We start from the raw sequence: 17,240 nt of genomic DNA on the forward strand, positions 1-17,240 counted from the left end.
CTAGTGCTTAGTTCTTGGGTGTCTTGAGGACTAGCTGGTTACCAGGACACATATTGTGTAAACCAGTCCCTATTTATTTATTAAATTTCTAGTTCTTGAGATTTAAAAAATCAATTTACATTCATTTTGATTAGCTTTACATTGTTTTTCATTTCAGCATCAGTGTGCTTTCACAACAAATCTTAGCTGAACAGAATTTGACAGACATTATATCATTCTATACATTAGGTCAAGAGACTTACAGAATAACTCACTGTTATCCCAGTAATGAGAATACATGAGCAAATAGTCACTCAATGCAAGCACAAACCTTATGTACAAGTAATGTGTGATAATAATTATTTTCAAGCAAATTGCTGTTTAATCTTTGGCCTAATTCAATTGCCAGAATAAGCCTGACACTGAAATTCAAATACTAATTCAGACATCTATCAATAGGTTGAAAAGTGCCAAGAAATGCAGGTGTAAAAAGATGCTGGATGAACATTACTATTACAGAATACATACAATTCTTATTCATATAAAAAGTTCAAATTTAAGTTCAATTTTTATGACTTTAATACCAAATCATTACAAAAAGGTGTTGACTTAGATTTAAAAAGTTAATCACAGGACCATTTTTTCCCCAGGAAACCTACAAATATTGTTTTGCAGTGATATCAACAGTCAAAAGTGAATTCATGGATTCTAAATATTTACATATATAGGTGCTATATAAACTATATCCATACTTAAGGCTGTAAAGAACTATACCCTGCATATATCATTCTGTATTCCAAGATTATCAGCGAATTGCTCACACTTATTTTATTGAAACAACTCCATTTATTTAAACTTCCAACCAATAGCTGGCTACTAACAAAGGCCACGAACAGTACATCTGGGACAGCATACAGTGTAAAACGGACAAAACCTGGGGGAAAACGAGCGAACCTAAAATCTACAATTCCTTTGCTGGTGATCAGACAGCTATTAGAAAGTTGTGTTGCTTGTTTGTACTTGCTGCCACTATTTTTTGTAGTTTTCTTCAACCTTCATTTATAAAGCACAGCAAGCTACTGCTTAAGTTTCATTTTAAAACATCAGAATACCCACCATAATTGTGTTTCAAAATATTGAGGCTCAAAAGGAGAAATAAATGAGAAGAAACCTGGTCTTTATGTACAACAATTCTGCTTTATACCTTAATTCTACCACAGAGCGAGTTCCCTCCAAAACTCAGAATTGCACATGGTAAGGCTATTAATAGTACAATAAAAATCTGCAAAAACAAAATCAAATGAGTCAATATACTGTACACTTTCTACAATATTTATGTTGATAATGAATACAGAAGTGCCATCAAAATTTTACAGTAAATTCATTCAAATGTGGAATAATTGATTGGAAAGTACTGTACATTATGGTGAGTATAGAACCAAAACTTATGCGTTAAGCCTTAATGACTGATCTTCTCTTCTCCTTGATGAGATGTCGATATCAATGGAATCTTTACCAACAATCAGTCGTAGTCTTTTTGCCTGAGGAAGTGGAATAAAGTCATCTTCAAATTCATCATCATAATCGTCATCCTCAGATGACGAGGAAGATGAAGATGATGACGAGGATGACGTCAAAGATGAGGAAGTATCATCATCATCATCATCTTCCTCTTCCTCTTCATCATCTCTGTGTTGTCTGTGCTGACACAACTCCCCATTAGGTCTCAAAAAAACAGCATTGTCACAACACACACCGCTGTCACAGAGGTCTTCCATGATGGACTGTGATCGCTTAATTCCTTTATTCTGTTCCTCACGTTTCAGCTGTATCTTGAGTTTTGTAGAATTACTTCCTGAGCCTGTGGTGAATCCATTACTGAGCTTTGCTACATAATTGTTACTTTTGTCATTTTCATAGTCTTTGCTCAGTTTTATACTAATTTTGGATTTCTTTCCATCCACTTCTTGGTCATTAGTCTTACTACTGCTACTGTCACGTCTCCTACGCAGAGTCAACTTGGGAATTCCAGTACTGTTTTCAAGTATTAATTGTGCATCATATCTTGTGATTCGTCGTTTCTTTCTGTTTCTCTCTCCCGTTGCTCTGGATAAATCACCTTTTATTTTGTGAGATTGTGAACTTTTTGATTTGTGAGAAGCCATGAATGAATCTGAAGTGCCATCTTTTGATGAACCAACACAGTCTCTGTAAACACCAGAAACATTAACCAAGTCAACCTTTTCAGCCCCATTAAGATTGCGAAGTGGAGGACTTGACAACGCTGGTATAGATTCCCCCTTTGTATCCTCTTTTACAGAGCAAGACAACGTGCGCTCACATTTATCCAATTGTGCAGCAATTTTTTCTAGTTTTCCTTGTGATTTCCTCCTACTCAAACATACCCCACTCTTTTGGCAGTTTAAACCTACATCAGATTCTTGAATTAATGGATTTACACGGGTGCCATCACATACATGTTGAATTGAGTCCACAAGTTCACTCTTTTCTGTGCAATGAATACTTTCATTGTCTACTTTATTTGGTTCAAGATCCAGTAAAGGAGGAATCTCACAGGACCCTCTAAGGGAAAGTCTTGTTCTTTTTGCCCGCCGGGTCAAGTAGGCACAAGGAATTGTCCCATTACGTAAGCGAGAAATTTTATGCAGTTCTTTTACAGAATTGATGTTATTTTCTCCAACAGCATGTCTAGTCAGACACCTACCCGAACCTTCAAATTTTGCTGGCCCCTCCAAGACTTTGTCCTTCTCAAGTGGCAAATTCTTATAAAGAACTACTTTAGGTTCCTTCAGCACAATGTTGTCCATTTCAAGACTTCCAAAAGTTGTCTTTTGTTCCGACCTCCTAGATTCACTTCTTAATCTTGATTTTGAGGGCAAAGACCTTACCGGCCTTGAGGTTTTCAATTTCTTTGGTACCTTTGAATTACCCACAGAACACATTTTTGAGGAGGATGAGGTAGAATTAGAGGCAGTTGATGTTCTGGGCAACATTTGCCTTGTTCTGCTTTTACTATCCTTTTTTATATTGATTGATTTTCTAGTTGCAGCTGAAAAAGAGAAATAAATACTATAATTTGCAATGCTGATTTTCCAACAAAAACTACTTTCTTGTTTCCCAAGAAAAACATAATGTTGGATCACAAATACTGAATTGATTTCTGCAGGACTTTTTTCAATGTTTTCATCACTATACATTTCTATCATTTAAATACCGACAAGCTACAATTACAGGAAATGTAGATACATCAGCAGTGTGATCATGACTAAATTACTTTTGTTTACTTTTTACACAATTCAAAATGCAAAGAAAACAATAACGTGACTCTCTTAGGGACAGTATAATTTCCCCTTCCCTACCCCATCCACTTGTCAAGTAGTTACAAGGAAGATTTGTGTCATGCACATCAGCATTTAAAAAAAAAAACTTTTATAGAATTTACAATATTTACTTGAACACTTTGCTTGTCATGCATGTACTCAAACTTTTACTGTTCCTTTCAATACATGGAGCTTCAGCTTTTAATCAGCATCAACAACTCTCAGGTGAACACATTAAAATGATTTCACATGACAGATTACAAAAGAGATTTTAATATGGATGTCTAAATGGATCACAAATCCTTATTAGGATTGCAACTTTCTCAAAAGAGCAAGGGAAATATTAAAGCACTAGTCATGAGCTTAAGAGCAATCATTCGTTAGTTATGATTACATCAGCTTCAGCAGAAATCTTGCTAATTTTTAAAGAACTCATGGGCTTCACTTTATGAAAACTTGAAGATATTCGGCTAGTCTTACAGGCGAAGGCCTGCACTTTGTCATCTCCCCAAGTCTGTACTTATAGATCCGGCCTATCTTGATGATCTTAGCATCCTAAGTTTGGGGGGGGGGGGGGGGGGGGGGGGGGGGGGAGAGAGCCTAAATATTCAACATGATCTCCAATAGTGCACTGAGGAACATTTACCTCCAAAATGTTTCGATAAGTGACTGCAGATGGAATCTAGAGTGCAAAACAAACTGCTGGGGAACTCAGTGGGTCATGGCCCCCTTCTCTCTCTCCTTCCAATCTCCCCGGGTCATAGAAACAATAGAAAAATAGGTGGAGGAGTAGGCCATTCGGCCCTTTGCGCCAGCACCGTCATTCCATATGATCATGGCTGATCATCCAAAATCAGTACCCCGTTCCTGCTTTTTCCCCATATCCCTTGATTCCTTTAGCCCCAAGAGTTAAATTTAACTCTCCTTTCATGCACACTTTCTTTCCACTCCATCTGCCCTAACATTCAGTTCCTTTTCCTCCCCCTCCACCTTCTCCATCTGATCTTCACCTACTGCTATCTCCTTCGGGTCCCCTATTTCTCTCCAGTCAGTTTCCCTCATTCCCACCATCCCTCCTTCTGTTTATACATTTGACTCCTCACCTTTCTTTTCTTAATCAGATTCCACCAGCTGTAGCCTTTTGATTTCTCTACTTAGCACCCCCAGCCTTTTGACTATCTCCACCCTTTCTCCATCTGCCAATCCGCCCCTCCTTAGCTGAGCCAACCATCGCTACTAGCCAGCTCTTCCCCCACCCCTTCCCCTCACCTCATTCTACCAGTTATCTCACCCCCCCCCACCTCTGTTTTGATGAAGCCCCCAACCTAAAACACCAACTGTTCATTTTCCTCCACAGGGGCATCACATACCCACAATCCCCATCCAAATCACAAGACCACGTATCCTGCTTTGCTCCAAAATGACGCAGGACCAGATTCTCTAACATATATGGTGACCAAAAGTGTTGTAGGAAAAAGCTGAGGGAACCCAGTAGCAGGGCAAACATTCCAAATCAGTCACTAAAATGTATCTGCTGTTCCAGACTTGCTCCCGTTTAAGTAGGTAAATGTCAATAGTTCCAATCCAGGAAAATCCAGTCCATTAATATTTAACGTTAAAAACAATTTAATTACTAAAATAACAAAATAAATCTGTAGGTCAGAGATGATGCAAAGTTTAGAAATCTTTGTTCCACAGCAATCCCTGGTGTCCAATGCATGGAACTACAGGTTCACATTTTTACAAAATGAAATACAGAATCAGAAGAGTATGACAATAAATGAGTGATTCAAATAGGGAAAGCTTAACATTATACAACCCAAAAATATAAAACTTCCCACATTCCACAGACATCCTGGATGGTAGTTTAATAAGTACTGTAAAGTGCAGAGAGTGGAGGGTGGATCAGGGGGTTATTAATGGGCATGGGTGAGAGAATAGGTTGCAGGAAAATAAGGGCAAATAGTATTGATGGGATTGCTTTGAGAGCCTGCAGTCATGATGGCCTTTTAACTCATAAGGAAATAGGAATATGAAAATGAAAAATATGTAACTGTGAAATAGGGGCTGGTAGGTGGAACCAAATGAGATAGGAATGTTGGCCAGATGGCGTCAGATGGGAAGGGGAGAGGTTTGAGACAGAGGCGAGTGGATGATCGGCAGAAACAAATCAGGAAAGAAAATCAATGGACCCAAGTGGGGGATGGGAAGGTGTAGGTAAAGACAGAGGCTGGAAGGCAATAAGTGGGAACAGATAAGGGAGAAATTATGGGCCAAACGAGGGGATAAGAATAAGGGTGGGCCAAGGGAGAAGAAAAGCGAGTGGGTAGGTGTGTGAGTGATGGGCACGTAAAACCAGGTGGGGAAGGGTCTGAAATCTATGTAACAGGGGAGGGAAAGAGAAGAGAGAATGGAAAAAGTGAACAAAAGGAGAGGGAACCAAAGATGGGCTGCTACGAGTGGGAAAGAAACCTGGTGGCGTGGGTTAGCTTAAATTGGAAAATTAATTGATCATACAAATGGGTTGTTCACAAAAGTTGGGAGGTTAATCTTCAGTCTAAAATGGCCATTCAAGAGGCCACATGTAAAGCATTGGTCTCCCTATTTAAGGATGGATGTTAATGCTTTGGAAGTAGAAGAGCAGAACACAAAGTAACTCATTGGGTCGGGCAGCATCTCTGGGGGATATGGATAGGTAATGCTTTGGATCGAGGCACGAGTTGCTATCCGAGTTTCTCCAACAATGCGCAAGAATTGTGTCCTGCGTAAGAATCCAGCATCTACTGTTCCTGTGTTATAATCAAAAGTTGGATAGTCATGGCTTGTATCTCCTGGAGTTTAAGAGACAATCAGAGACATGATTGAAACAAACGGGGATCTGAGGGTCGATAGGGTGGATTTAGAGAGAACATTTCCATGGTGAGATTCTAGAATGAGAGAAGATAGACACAAAAAGATGGAGTAATTCAGCGGGACAGTCATCATCTCTGGAGAGAAGGAATGGGTGACATTTCAGGTCGAGACCCTTCTTCAGAATGCGAATGAAGGAGAACTTCATAAAAATATGGGGTCGCCCATTTAAGACAGATGAAGCAAATATTTTCTCTCAGAGGATCAGTCGAGGCAGTGTTTCTGAATATTTTTAAGGAAGAGATCGTTTCTTGATAAGGAAGGGGGAAGAAGGGTTACATGGGTAGAAGGGGAATGAGGAAATAAAATTACAATCAGATCAGCCATAATCTTACGAATAGCAGAGTAGCCTTGTGGGACCTTGTGGCCCATTCATAGAAACACAGAAAATAGGTGCAGGAGTAGGCCATTCGGCCCTTCGAGCCTGCACCCCATTCAATATGATCATGGCTGATCATCCAACTCAGTATCCTGTACCTGCCTTCTCTCCATACCCCCTGATGCCTTTAGCCACAAGGGCCACATCTAACTCCCTCTTGAATATAGCCAATGAACTGGCCCCAACTACTTTCTGTGGCAGAGTTCCAGAGATTCACCACTCTCTGTGTGAAAAATGTTTTTCTCATCTCGGTCATAAAGGATTTCCCATTTATCCTTAAACTGTGACCCCCTTGTCCTGGACTTCCCCAACATCGGGATCAATGTTCCTGCATCTAGCCTGTCCGACCCCTTAAGAATTTTGTAAGTTTCTATAAGATCCCCCCTCAACCTTCTAAATTCTAGCGAGTACAAGCCGAGTCTATCCAGTCTTTCTTCAGATGAAAGTCCTGACATCCCAGGAATCAGTCTGGTGAACCTTCTCTGTACTCCCTCTATGGCAAGAATGTCTTTCCTCAGATTTGGAGACCAAAGCTGTACACAATACTCCAGGTGTGGTCTCACCAATACCCTGTACAACTGCAGTAGAACCTCCCTGCTCCTATACTCAAATTCCTGTTCTTAATTCATGTGCACATTTGTACTGGCATCACTGGCAAGTCCACATTTATTGCCCATTCCTAACTCCCTCAAAGGTGATGAGGAGCCACTTTCTTGCATTGCTGCTGTCCTTTCTGGTGAAGGTACTCTCATGATACTCTTGGTGGGGAATATTGGGAATTAGACCAAGTACTGGAAGAGTGTTTTTATTTTAGAAACATAGAAAATAAATGCAGAAGTAGGCCATTCGGATCTTCAAGCCAGCACCACCATTCAATATGATCATGGCTGATCTTCCAAAATCAGTATCCCATTCCTGCTTTCTCCCCATATCTCTTGATTCCATTAGCCCCAAGAGCTATATCTAACTCTCCCTTGAAAATTCAATCCCGCTAAATGAGTTAATCTAATAGAGACATGGCTCAGCATCTAATGCTCAAATCTGGAACACTTCTCCTGGCTTGCACAACCAGAATATGTGTTGAAACTCAAAAGGAGCTAATTTTCTAGGCTTTGAAATTTGAGCAGCAACTGTCACTGTGGTCCACCCATATTGTTTCAGGCATCTTGTATTACACATTTCTGGAGCTGGTCATCCTGCCTCTCAAGAAAGCACTAGCAGAGAGGGATTGCATGATTGCCAGATAGACAAAGACTCAGGGGACCCAGGAGCATCTTGCACACCAAGCAGTTTTCAGTCAGAAATATAGATGGGAGAAGGAAATGTAGCTAGCAAAGAAAGAGCACTATGGCACTACAATAGTCAACACAGTTGTACAGGGAGAGTAAAGAAATGTGCCAGGAGCAGTAATGAAACAATCTATATTTGGGGTAGCAGATCACTTTGCATCTCTGCTTTACTTTATACTTCTCTTGATTAAATTCCATATGGCTGTTTTTCCCCCAGACTATTCGACTGGCTCCAGATTTACTTAATTGCTAAAGTTTTTCTCCTCACAAGCAATCTTGTGGCCAATTTTTGTATCAAATTCAAAATCACTGGCCTTTGAGCTTGTTAGCATAAAATAGTCCAGGGGAGAACTATGCAACCAGCCAAAGAGAAAGGGTAATAACAGTTTCCATTATAGGCCAACTGGTTCAACATTAGAGTGAGCAAATTCCATTCTGAGAAAATGGCAAGGAGAGTCAGCGTGGATTTGATAACCGGAGGTCAAGTCTGACCATCAGTCAAGTATTCATTTGAGACACCACAAACGCCCCACACCATGACTTCCCTTTTGGATCCTGAGGGGGGCTACCCTCTTGCATTTAATATGTACAAGATATTCTGAATTTCTCTACTTCTGTTGTCCAGAGCCACTTCATTTCATCTTCTTATCATCCGAATTGCTCTCTACTTCTCCGTGGATTGTCACCATGTCGTGGTGGAGAAGCTTGTGTGGTCCTGAGATCCTGAGAGCGATGCCGTCTGGAGCTGTTCCTGGTCGGGCCACCCATGGCGGTAAGGTCGATGGGGAGGTCCCTGACAAAGAGCAATCCAACCAAGACCTCAACAGTGGAACAAGCAGAGGACGATGGCTGACCTTAGTGGAGCGTCACAACGGCTGGGAAGGTGGATGAAGGCTGCAGCAGAAAAGGGTCTCTAGTCGTCTTGGACTCCATGTTACTGGATCCTGGCCCAGATCTGTCAAGGACAGTGGGTTGGCTGTCTGTGCATCAGTCTCCCACGTTAAACAAAGTCACGCACAGGCATCCTCCATATAGGGAATAGCACCCTGGAGACACCCATGGTCAGCTATGACCGAAGGGGGCCTTGCTCTCTTAAGATCTCACTTTTATCCTCCAAAAATGCAAAAGACTCACTTGATAAGAATTCCCCTCTACTTATACATTTCCATTTCCCAAATCATATCCTCGATTTCCTTTGTTAGCCGAGGTTCCTTAATCTTACCATCTTTGCTTCTTACCTATACTCTTATTCTGTTTTTTTTTCCCTCTAGCAGCTTCTCCTAGTCTACTTTTACATTTTATCCATAGGATTAAAGTCAAGCTTTTGCCAAGACCATGACTTTAGATCCAAATATTTCCTTTTCTATGACGACCTTGAAGCTTACCAAATCGTGGTCACTGTTCACAAAGTGTTCTTTCACAGACATTCCACTTGCCCATCCTCATTCTCAGTATGTAGTACTCTCTACATACTGCTTTAGAAAGTTTCTGGATGCATTTAACAAATTCTAGCACACCCAAGCTCCTTACACTAATGCAATCTCAGTCAAAGAGAATTTGGATTTGGGAAAGAGAAAATCGTTCACTGCTCCACCCCATTGCTTTTACATCCTCCTGCCACATGTCTACATAATTGTTCTTCTAAATCTAGCTGAACATAGAAACAGAACATTTGGAGGCCTGCAATATAATCCTCCAAAAATTATTTCCCCTTTCTTATTTCTAAGTTCTATCCTTATAGCTTAATTTGTCAATCCCTCAAGGGTATTCTTCGAGTCAAGTCAAGTCAACTTTATTTGCCACATACACATACAAAATGTACAGTGAAATGAAAGTGGCAATGCCTGCGGGATTGTGCAAATCAGAACAGAACAGAACCAATATCTACATTTTCAAAAAGACACAACAGTAAATTAGTCCCCAGTGAGATTAGAGTTTACAGTCCTGATGGCCTGTGGGAAGAAACTCCGTCTCATCCTCTCTGTTTTCGCAGCGTGACAGCGGAGGCGCTTGCCTGACTGTAGCAGCTGTATCAGTTCATTGCTGGGGTGGCAGGGGTCCTTCATTATCTTGCTGGCTCTGGATCTGCACCTCCTGGTTGTATAGGTCCTGCAGGGGGGTGAGTGTAGTTCCCATGGTGCATTCGGCCGAACTCACTACTCTCTGCAAAGTCTTCCTGTCCTGGGCAGAAATGTTTCCAAACCAGATCGAGATGTTACCAGACAGGATGCTTTCTACAGCACCAGAGTGGAAGAATTGAAGGATTCTCAGAGAGATTCTGAATTTTCTCAGCTGCCTGAGGTGGTAAAGGCGCTGCCTTGCCTTTCTCACCAGTGCGGCAATGTGTGTTGTCCATGTCAGATCCTCGGTGATGTGGACTCCCAGGTATTTAAAGCTGTTCACCCTACCCAGAGATGTTCGATCGGGTTCAAGCCCAGGCTCTGGCTGGGCCACTCAAGGACATTCACAGACTTGTCATGAAGCCACTCCTGCATTGTGTTGGTTGTGTGCTTAGGGTCATTGTCCTGTTGGAAGGTGAACCTCCGCCCCAGTCTGAGGTCCAGTACGCTCTGGAGCAGGTTTTCATCAAGGATCTCTCTGTACTTTGCTTTGTTCATCTTCCCTTCAATCTTGACTAGTCTCCCAGTTCCTGCCACTGAAAAACATCCCCACAGCATGATGCTGCCACCACCATGCTTCACCGTGATGTGGTGGCAGCATCATGTGCCTTTTACTGAGGAATGGCTTCTGTCTGGCCACTCTGCTATAAAGGCCTGATTGGTGGAGTACTGTAGATGTAGTTGTCCTTCTGGAAGGTTCTCCCTTCTCCATAGAGGAACTCTGGAGCTCAGAGTGACCACTGGGTTCTTGGTCACCTCCCTGACCAAGGCCCTTCTCCCCCGATTGCTCAGTTTGGCCGGGCGGTTCCAAAGTTCTTCCATTTAAGAATGATGGAGGCCACTATGCTCTTCGGGACCAGCAATGCTGCAGAAATTGTTTTATACCCTTCCCCAGATCTGTGTCTCGACACAATCCACCCTAGGAGGTCTACGGACAATTCCTTCTTCTTCATGGCTTGGTTTTTGCTCTGACATGCACTGTCAACTGTGGGACCTTATATATACAGGTGTGCGCCTTTCCAAATCATGTCCAATCAAATTAATTTACCACTGATGGACTCTAATGAAGTTGTAGAAACATCTTAAGGATAATCAATGGAAACAGGATGAACCTAAGCTCAATTAAGAGTGTCAAAGCAAAGGGTCTGAAATTTCTAAACACCTGTTTTCGCTTCTTCATTCTAGAGTATTGTGTGTAGTTTGATAATAATTTGTCAATCCCTCAAAGGTATTCTTTGAGTCATTGATTGTTTGTTTATTGAAGAGGCACAGAAAAATGAATGTAATCTATTTTAAAATAAGGCTGTAACGAAACAAAATTGTTGAAAAAGTGAAGGGGTCTGAATAATTTCTGAATGCACTGTAAATACAATCAAGCAGTACAGTGCAAAGATGAAGCATACAAGCACAGCTTGGATGCTCTTCCTGAGCCTAACATATCAGCAGCCCAACACCTCTTCCCATTTTGACCCCTCTTCTTTTACCGTCTTGCCTGAAAATACTGTATCCACGAGCATTGAGCTGCCATTCCTGACTTTTCCTCAGGTGTGTTTCTCCAATTACCACAATTTCTTAATCTCATGTGCTGATCCATTCTCAGCTCATCCATCTTACCTGCATAGCTACTTGCACTAAAGTAATTGCAGTTAAGTCTCTATTACGTCCCTCCCACCCATTAAACGCCTATTCAATTTATTATATATGCTTCTCTTCTCCTGCTACCATGTTATTTTGGGTCTCAACCTTGCCACACCCCCTGTGCCACGGGTATAAACCACCCTGGCAGAATATCTGTTTCCCTCCAGTTTAGGAGGAACCTGTCCTTTTCATGCAGGCTACCTTTGCACAAAAAGGGATTCCAATTATCCAAATATCCGAAATCCACCCCCCCTGCACCAACTTCATAGCCATGCATTTAACTGCTATACCTTCCCATTTCTAAACTCATTACCTCACAGCACAGGGTACACAAACTTGAGAAGCCGTTCATGTGCATGAACAGAGATGAAGAATGGGAAGGGATAGAAATTTGACTGAGAAGGAAATTCCTCACTTGCTGGAATTTCTAGTTTTGTACATTGCCAAAGCATGTCATGTTTCAAAAGCAATTATAATTACTGGAACGTTATTCTTCATTCAGTTAGTGACAATGGGTAATCAATCTAAAATTGCCAGATAATAAAAGAAAAGGCCCGAGAACATCTCTGTAAAATTGCTCTGCTGCATGAAGTGGTTGATCACTTCAGATAAAAGAGGAAGAACTAAAATAGACATGCAAAGAGAAAGCATGGCAATGTCACTGTTTCTTGATTACACAAGAAAAACGCAAAACAGGCTAGACTGTGTTGTATATTGTTCATGTTCTTGAACAAATGTTCCATCTCTCATGGCATCAGATGTAATGTTACACTGACAGTTCCTCTTGGGTTAAGGAAACTATCAAAGCTTTGTAGATTATGATCATTAATATTATTTAATGGAATTGCAAGGCAAGGACAAGGTAATGATGGCTCCAGTTCCAAACACAGCTGGGTACACTAGGCCCATTCCCATACACGAAAAATGGCCAATTGAAGAGGCACAGAAAAATAGAAATGAGGAAAGGCCAAGGAAATTAATGCAGGCAGAATTATACTACTGCAGAAAACTCTTGTAACGTCTACATACAAGAAAGATGAAAGCAAAACATATCACTACCTTTTTCCTGAGTAATCTCTGCATCAGTGTTTGAGCTCACAGATTGGTTATCAGAGTTTTTTCCATTGTCCCCCAACTTTTTTAATCTGTTTAAACGTTTATCTGTTTCTCGGAGTCCATACTTGCTGTTTATAACTGGCACAGGGTCAGGAAGTCCAGGTTTTGATCTGAATGCACCTTGGCCACGCCTAGAATACAAAAGCATGTCCCTTCCAATGTTACATATTTATATAAATTAAGTAGATATATTACTGAAATACTTAATACCTTAAATTTTTTTTAAACTGGTGAGATTTAACTTTAAGTTTATCCAAAATATAAATAGATAAAAACTCTAAGGTACTCTATCCTATTTTGTATAACCTAAGACTGAATATATCAAAGGTTGTGTCTATTTTATGCAAGAAACAAACACTGCTATTTAGCTGGATCAATCGTCCACTTGTTTCCTCTTAATGCGACATAGAAATAAATGTCAATCCTCCCCAGTGATGTGAAGCAGCAGCAATAACTTACTCATCGAATTCAAGGGGCAAACGGCTGAGGAATGCAAGTATTCATCGATATTTTTAGATGTTCAGTTGTTTGCATTTATGAATATTTTAACTTCTTTTCACTGTACCTCAGTACATCTGACAATAAACTAAACAAAAATGAGTGACATGTTGCAACACAGTAGGCTATTCAGCCTGTTCGGACCATGCCAGCCCCGAGCAAAACAATATTTTCAATCACGTCCCAGGCTCTACTTTCCTCCACCCATGCAATTTAATTTTCTCTCCTGTGCCCATTTCTGAGAACCCAAGTTGATTCTTCGCTGCCCATCTACACAAAAGAATAATTCACAGCAGCCAACTAACCTTCCCAGCACATCTTTGGGATGTGGGAAGAATCCAGAATACAAGACAGAAATCCATGTGATCACAAGAACACATACAAACTCCACACAGGATGCACCCAAGATAATGATCTAATCAAGGTTCCCAGAGCTGAGACAGCATCAATCACTCCTGTGCCATTGTGCCGGCACGAGATTATTTTTTTGAACTTTTATTTTTCAAAGTTTCTAAACATTAGGAATATTCCATTTTTGATAGCTATCCAAGCTGGGCAGCATGTTGGTTAGAAGTCAGAATCCTCCCCATTTGATTTGTGGACAGTGCTTGTTTTGTTGCTAGTTCCCCACTAAAATGACAAGATTTACATTTCGGAGCACCTGCCTTGACAAAGGGCTTTGTTTCTGAGGATGAAGCTGCCTTTGTACTTCTCTGTCCTGGACCTCCTCCATGGCCAGAGTGAGCACCACCGGAAATTGGAGGAGCAGCACCTCATATTCCGCTTGGGCAGTCTGCACCCTAGTGGCATAAACATTGAATTCTCCAATTTCCGGTAGCCCTTGCTGTCTCGTCCCCTTCTCAGCTCTCCCTCAGCCCTCGGGCTCCTCCTCTTCCTTTTTCCTTTCTTCTCCCCGCCCCCCCACCCTACATCAGTCTAAAGAAGGGTTTCGGCCCGAAACATTGCCTATTTACTTTGCTCCATAGATGCTGCTGCACCCGCTGAGCTTCTCCAGCACTTTTGTCTATCTTTGTCCAGCAAGTTCTCACTGAAGTATCTGAGTAAGTGGGAATTTAATTCAGATGTCATCGGCAAACCACTTCACCAAAACAAAATGGATATTTGTGAAATACGTCTGAAATATGGAGTTTTAAATACAGAGCTCTTATCCAACTTTCAAGAGATACTGATTCGTATTAAATAATTAAATTAAGAATCAGTATTTTTACCTTTCACATGTATAGCATTCACAGAATTCATTATTTTCCCCAAAGAAACCATCTCCATAGTAACAGGAGATTTCTTCACCCGGTTCAATGTCTCTCAACGCTTTTACACAAGCTGTATCCCGACCAGTTGACACAAACTATGATTAGAAAGAAATAATAAAACATAAATTCTTGTTCAATAAATATCAGATTTAGATTTTCATGAAAATAATTGATTTGCAAAAAGTAAAATTATGGCTCACCTTACAGTTTGGCCTGCAGTCTTAAAGGAACATCAAATTGAGGAAGAAAACAGAATAAATTATTAATTCATAATTAAGATTAAAACAACTTTGAAAATTGAGTTTTATTCAGAGTAAAATGCATGGGCATGCCTACTAAAATTTTGGTCTGATTGAAAGGCTCTCACTTTCCAACAGATATGCCTTGCTCTATGTGCAACACTGTCATGAAGTTAACATTGCTGTACAAGACAGCAGTTGGGGGGCAGAATTACCGGCTTAACCGAGACGGCAGGGAGTGGGACCCTCGGGCGAGGCGGTCCCAGGAGACTGGGCTCACTGGAACCAGGGTTTTGACAATTTGGAACAGAGTGCAGTCAGCATTACCTGGTGAGCTAGATGTCATACCATAGGAATTTCTGAAATATGAAATTGCATGTTATCAGAGTATTTTTGAATGTGGTTTAGTTACAATGCCTCCCAGCTGACCCCAACTAGAGTCACAAATGTTGGTTTGGAGTTGTGCCCCAGTGTACACTGAGCATCTTGTTAGTAAAGAAACCTGATTTTTTTTTTTTACATCACTGATGATGTATTCAGGAGCATCAATAGATGTATTTTTATCAATCACTGTGCTGGCGAAACCAGTGGCGACCAGGAATAGACTGGTTGACAACCAAGAATAGGGTGGTGACAACTGGAGAGACGGAGGACAGCTCGGAACGATGGCAACCAGGGCGGGGCGGGTTGGCAGCTCAAACAGCATCCTCCGAGAGAAGACCCAAATTGAGCTACAGAAAAACGCATGGGAAAACACCCGAGGGGAGGAGGGGGGGGTGAGGATGAGCACCCCAATTTGATGGATCAAAGGCTAACGACTAATGGCAATGGACAACCGACTACGAGTATGAAATGCAGATGTGGAAAAGTCTGCAAGAACAGCAGAGGCCTGAAGATTCACCAGACCCGGATGAAGTGTTTGGAGGGAGAGGGAGTGTCACATCGCACAGGTATTTTACCTGGTGAGACGCAGGAGGAGCCGGGCCCGGAAGCACCCCTAGAGCCCGAAGCCTCCAAGTGGCGCAACTATTCACTCAGAACAGACCTCCGGAGAAGGTTCTAGTAAAATGGTCACAGGCCTACAAGACGGCAGTCTGGCATCAATTCGACGAGGAGCTAGGCTGACAATCATCGTCAGCCTAGCTATGGAAAGGTTTAGAGCAGTGGAGAAGAAGCCAGCCAGAACACCTTTCACCATGAACCAAAGAGCAGCAAAGATCCACAAGATCTGGCAGGAGCTGTAGTCCATCAAGAAGAAATACAAAAAGGCTAGCGAAGAGCAACACCCCCCCCCCCCCCCCCCCCCCCCCCCTTTGGCTGAACTGCGAATCATCCCGAGGCTGCTGACCCTCCGTAGAGCCTTCCGAATCATCCCGAAGCTGCTGGCCCTCCGCAGAGCCTTCATAGCCAATCCCTTCGGCTTCACCAAACAACTGCTAGGGCAGAAGCTCTGCTCTGAGGAGATGATCGACCGGCACATCCAGACGACCTACAGCGACCCCATCAGGCAGCAGGAGCTGGGCCAGTGCAACATCCATAAAGGAGTTCGATAGTAGAGAGCCACTCCTGAAAGAGGTCCAGGATGTCGTGAAGAGAGCAAGAACTGGCTCACCCCTGGCCCGAGCAGAGTCCCCTACAGGGTCTACAAGAATTGCCCCTTGTTACTGAAACGGCTGTGGAAGATCCTGAAAGTCAGCTGGAAGAGAGGGAAAGTGGCACAGCAGTGGCGATTCGCTGAAGGAGTCTGGATCCCAAAGGAAGAAGATTCCAAGAAGATCGATTAGTTCAAGATCATCTCCTTGCTAAGCGTTGAAGGCAGATCCTCTTCGGCATAGAGGTGAGAGCTAACCAACCTCCTCTCCAGCAATGGCGATATCGACAGCTCAGTGCAAAAGGGAGGTTTATCTGGAGTGCCGGGGTGTCTTGAGCACATAGGAGTGGTGACCCAGCTCATCAGAGAAGCCAGGGAGAACAAGGGAGACCTGACAGTGCTCTGGCTTGACCTGGCCAACACATACGGCTCCATCCCACACAAGCTGATCCAGAGAGTCATGGCCAAGCATCATGTGCCGGGCCAAGGGGCAGATCTCATCCTGGACTATTACAACCAGTTCAGCATGAGAGTCTCAGCACGGTCACTAATATCAGAGTGGCACAGACTGGAAGTTGGGATCATCACAGGCTGTACCATCTCTGTGATCCTTTTTGCCTAGGTGATGAACATGATCGTCAAGTCTGCTGAGCCAGAGTGCCGGGGCCTTCGGACCAAGTCAGGAATGCGCCAACCACCAATCAGAGCCTTCATGGACGACCTGACTGTCACCACTGAGTCAGTGCCAGGAGGCAGGTGGATCCTGCAGGGGTTGGAGAATGATTGGATGGGCAAGGATGAGGTTTAAGCTAGGAAAAGCAAGGTCACTGGTGCTGAAGAAAGGCAAAGTCATGGACAGGTTCCGCTTC

General features: G+C 42.4%; 1 protein-coding gene across 7 annotated transcripts in view; it reads right to left on the reverse strand.

Moving 5' to 3' along the window:
- Positions 1 to 540: 540 nt before the first annotated feature.
- kmt5b (lysine methyltransferase 5B) overlaps positions 541 to 17,240 on the reverse strand; it is a 46,145-nt gene continuing 29,445 nt past the window's right edge. For all 7 annotated transcript variants that reach the window (XM_033038942.1, XM_033038941.1, XM_033038939.1 and 4 more), the window contains 4 exons: positions 14,742 to 14,761; positions 14,500 to 14,636; positions 12,716 to 12,903; positions 541 to 3,049 (listed from right to left, as the gene is read on the reverse strand). In XM_033038942.1, coding sequence (XP_032894833.1) covers positions 1,425 to 3,049; positions 12,716 to 12,903; positions 14,500 to 14,636; positions 14,742 to 14,761 — 1,970 coding nt within the window. In that variant the 3' untranslated portion in view covers positions 541 to 1,424. The remainder of the gene's footprint in view (positions 3,050 to 12,715; positions 12,904 to 14,499; positions 14,637 to 14,741; positions 14,762 to 17,240) is intronic.

This window comes from Amblyraja radiata, chromosome 20 (genome assembly GCF_010909765.2).
Source record: "Amblyraja radiata isolate CabotCenter1 chromosome 20, sAmbRad1.1.pri, whole genome shotgun sequence".
NCBI classification, from domain to species: Eukaryota; Metazoa; Chordata; class Chondrichthyes; order Rajiformes; family Rajidae; genus Amblyraja; species Amblyraja radiata.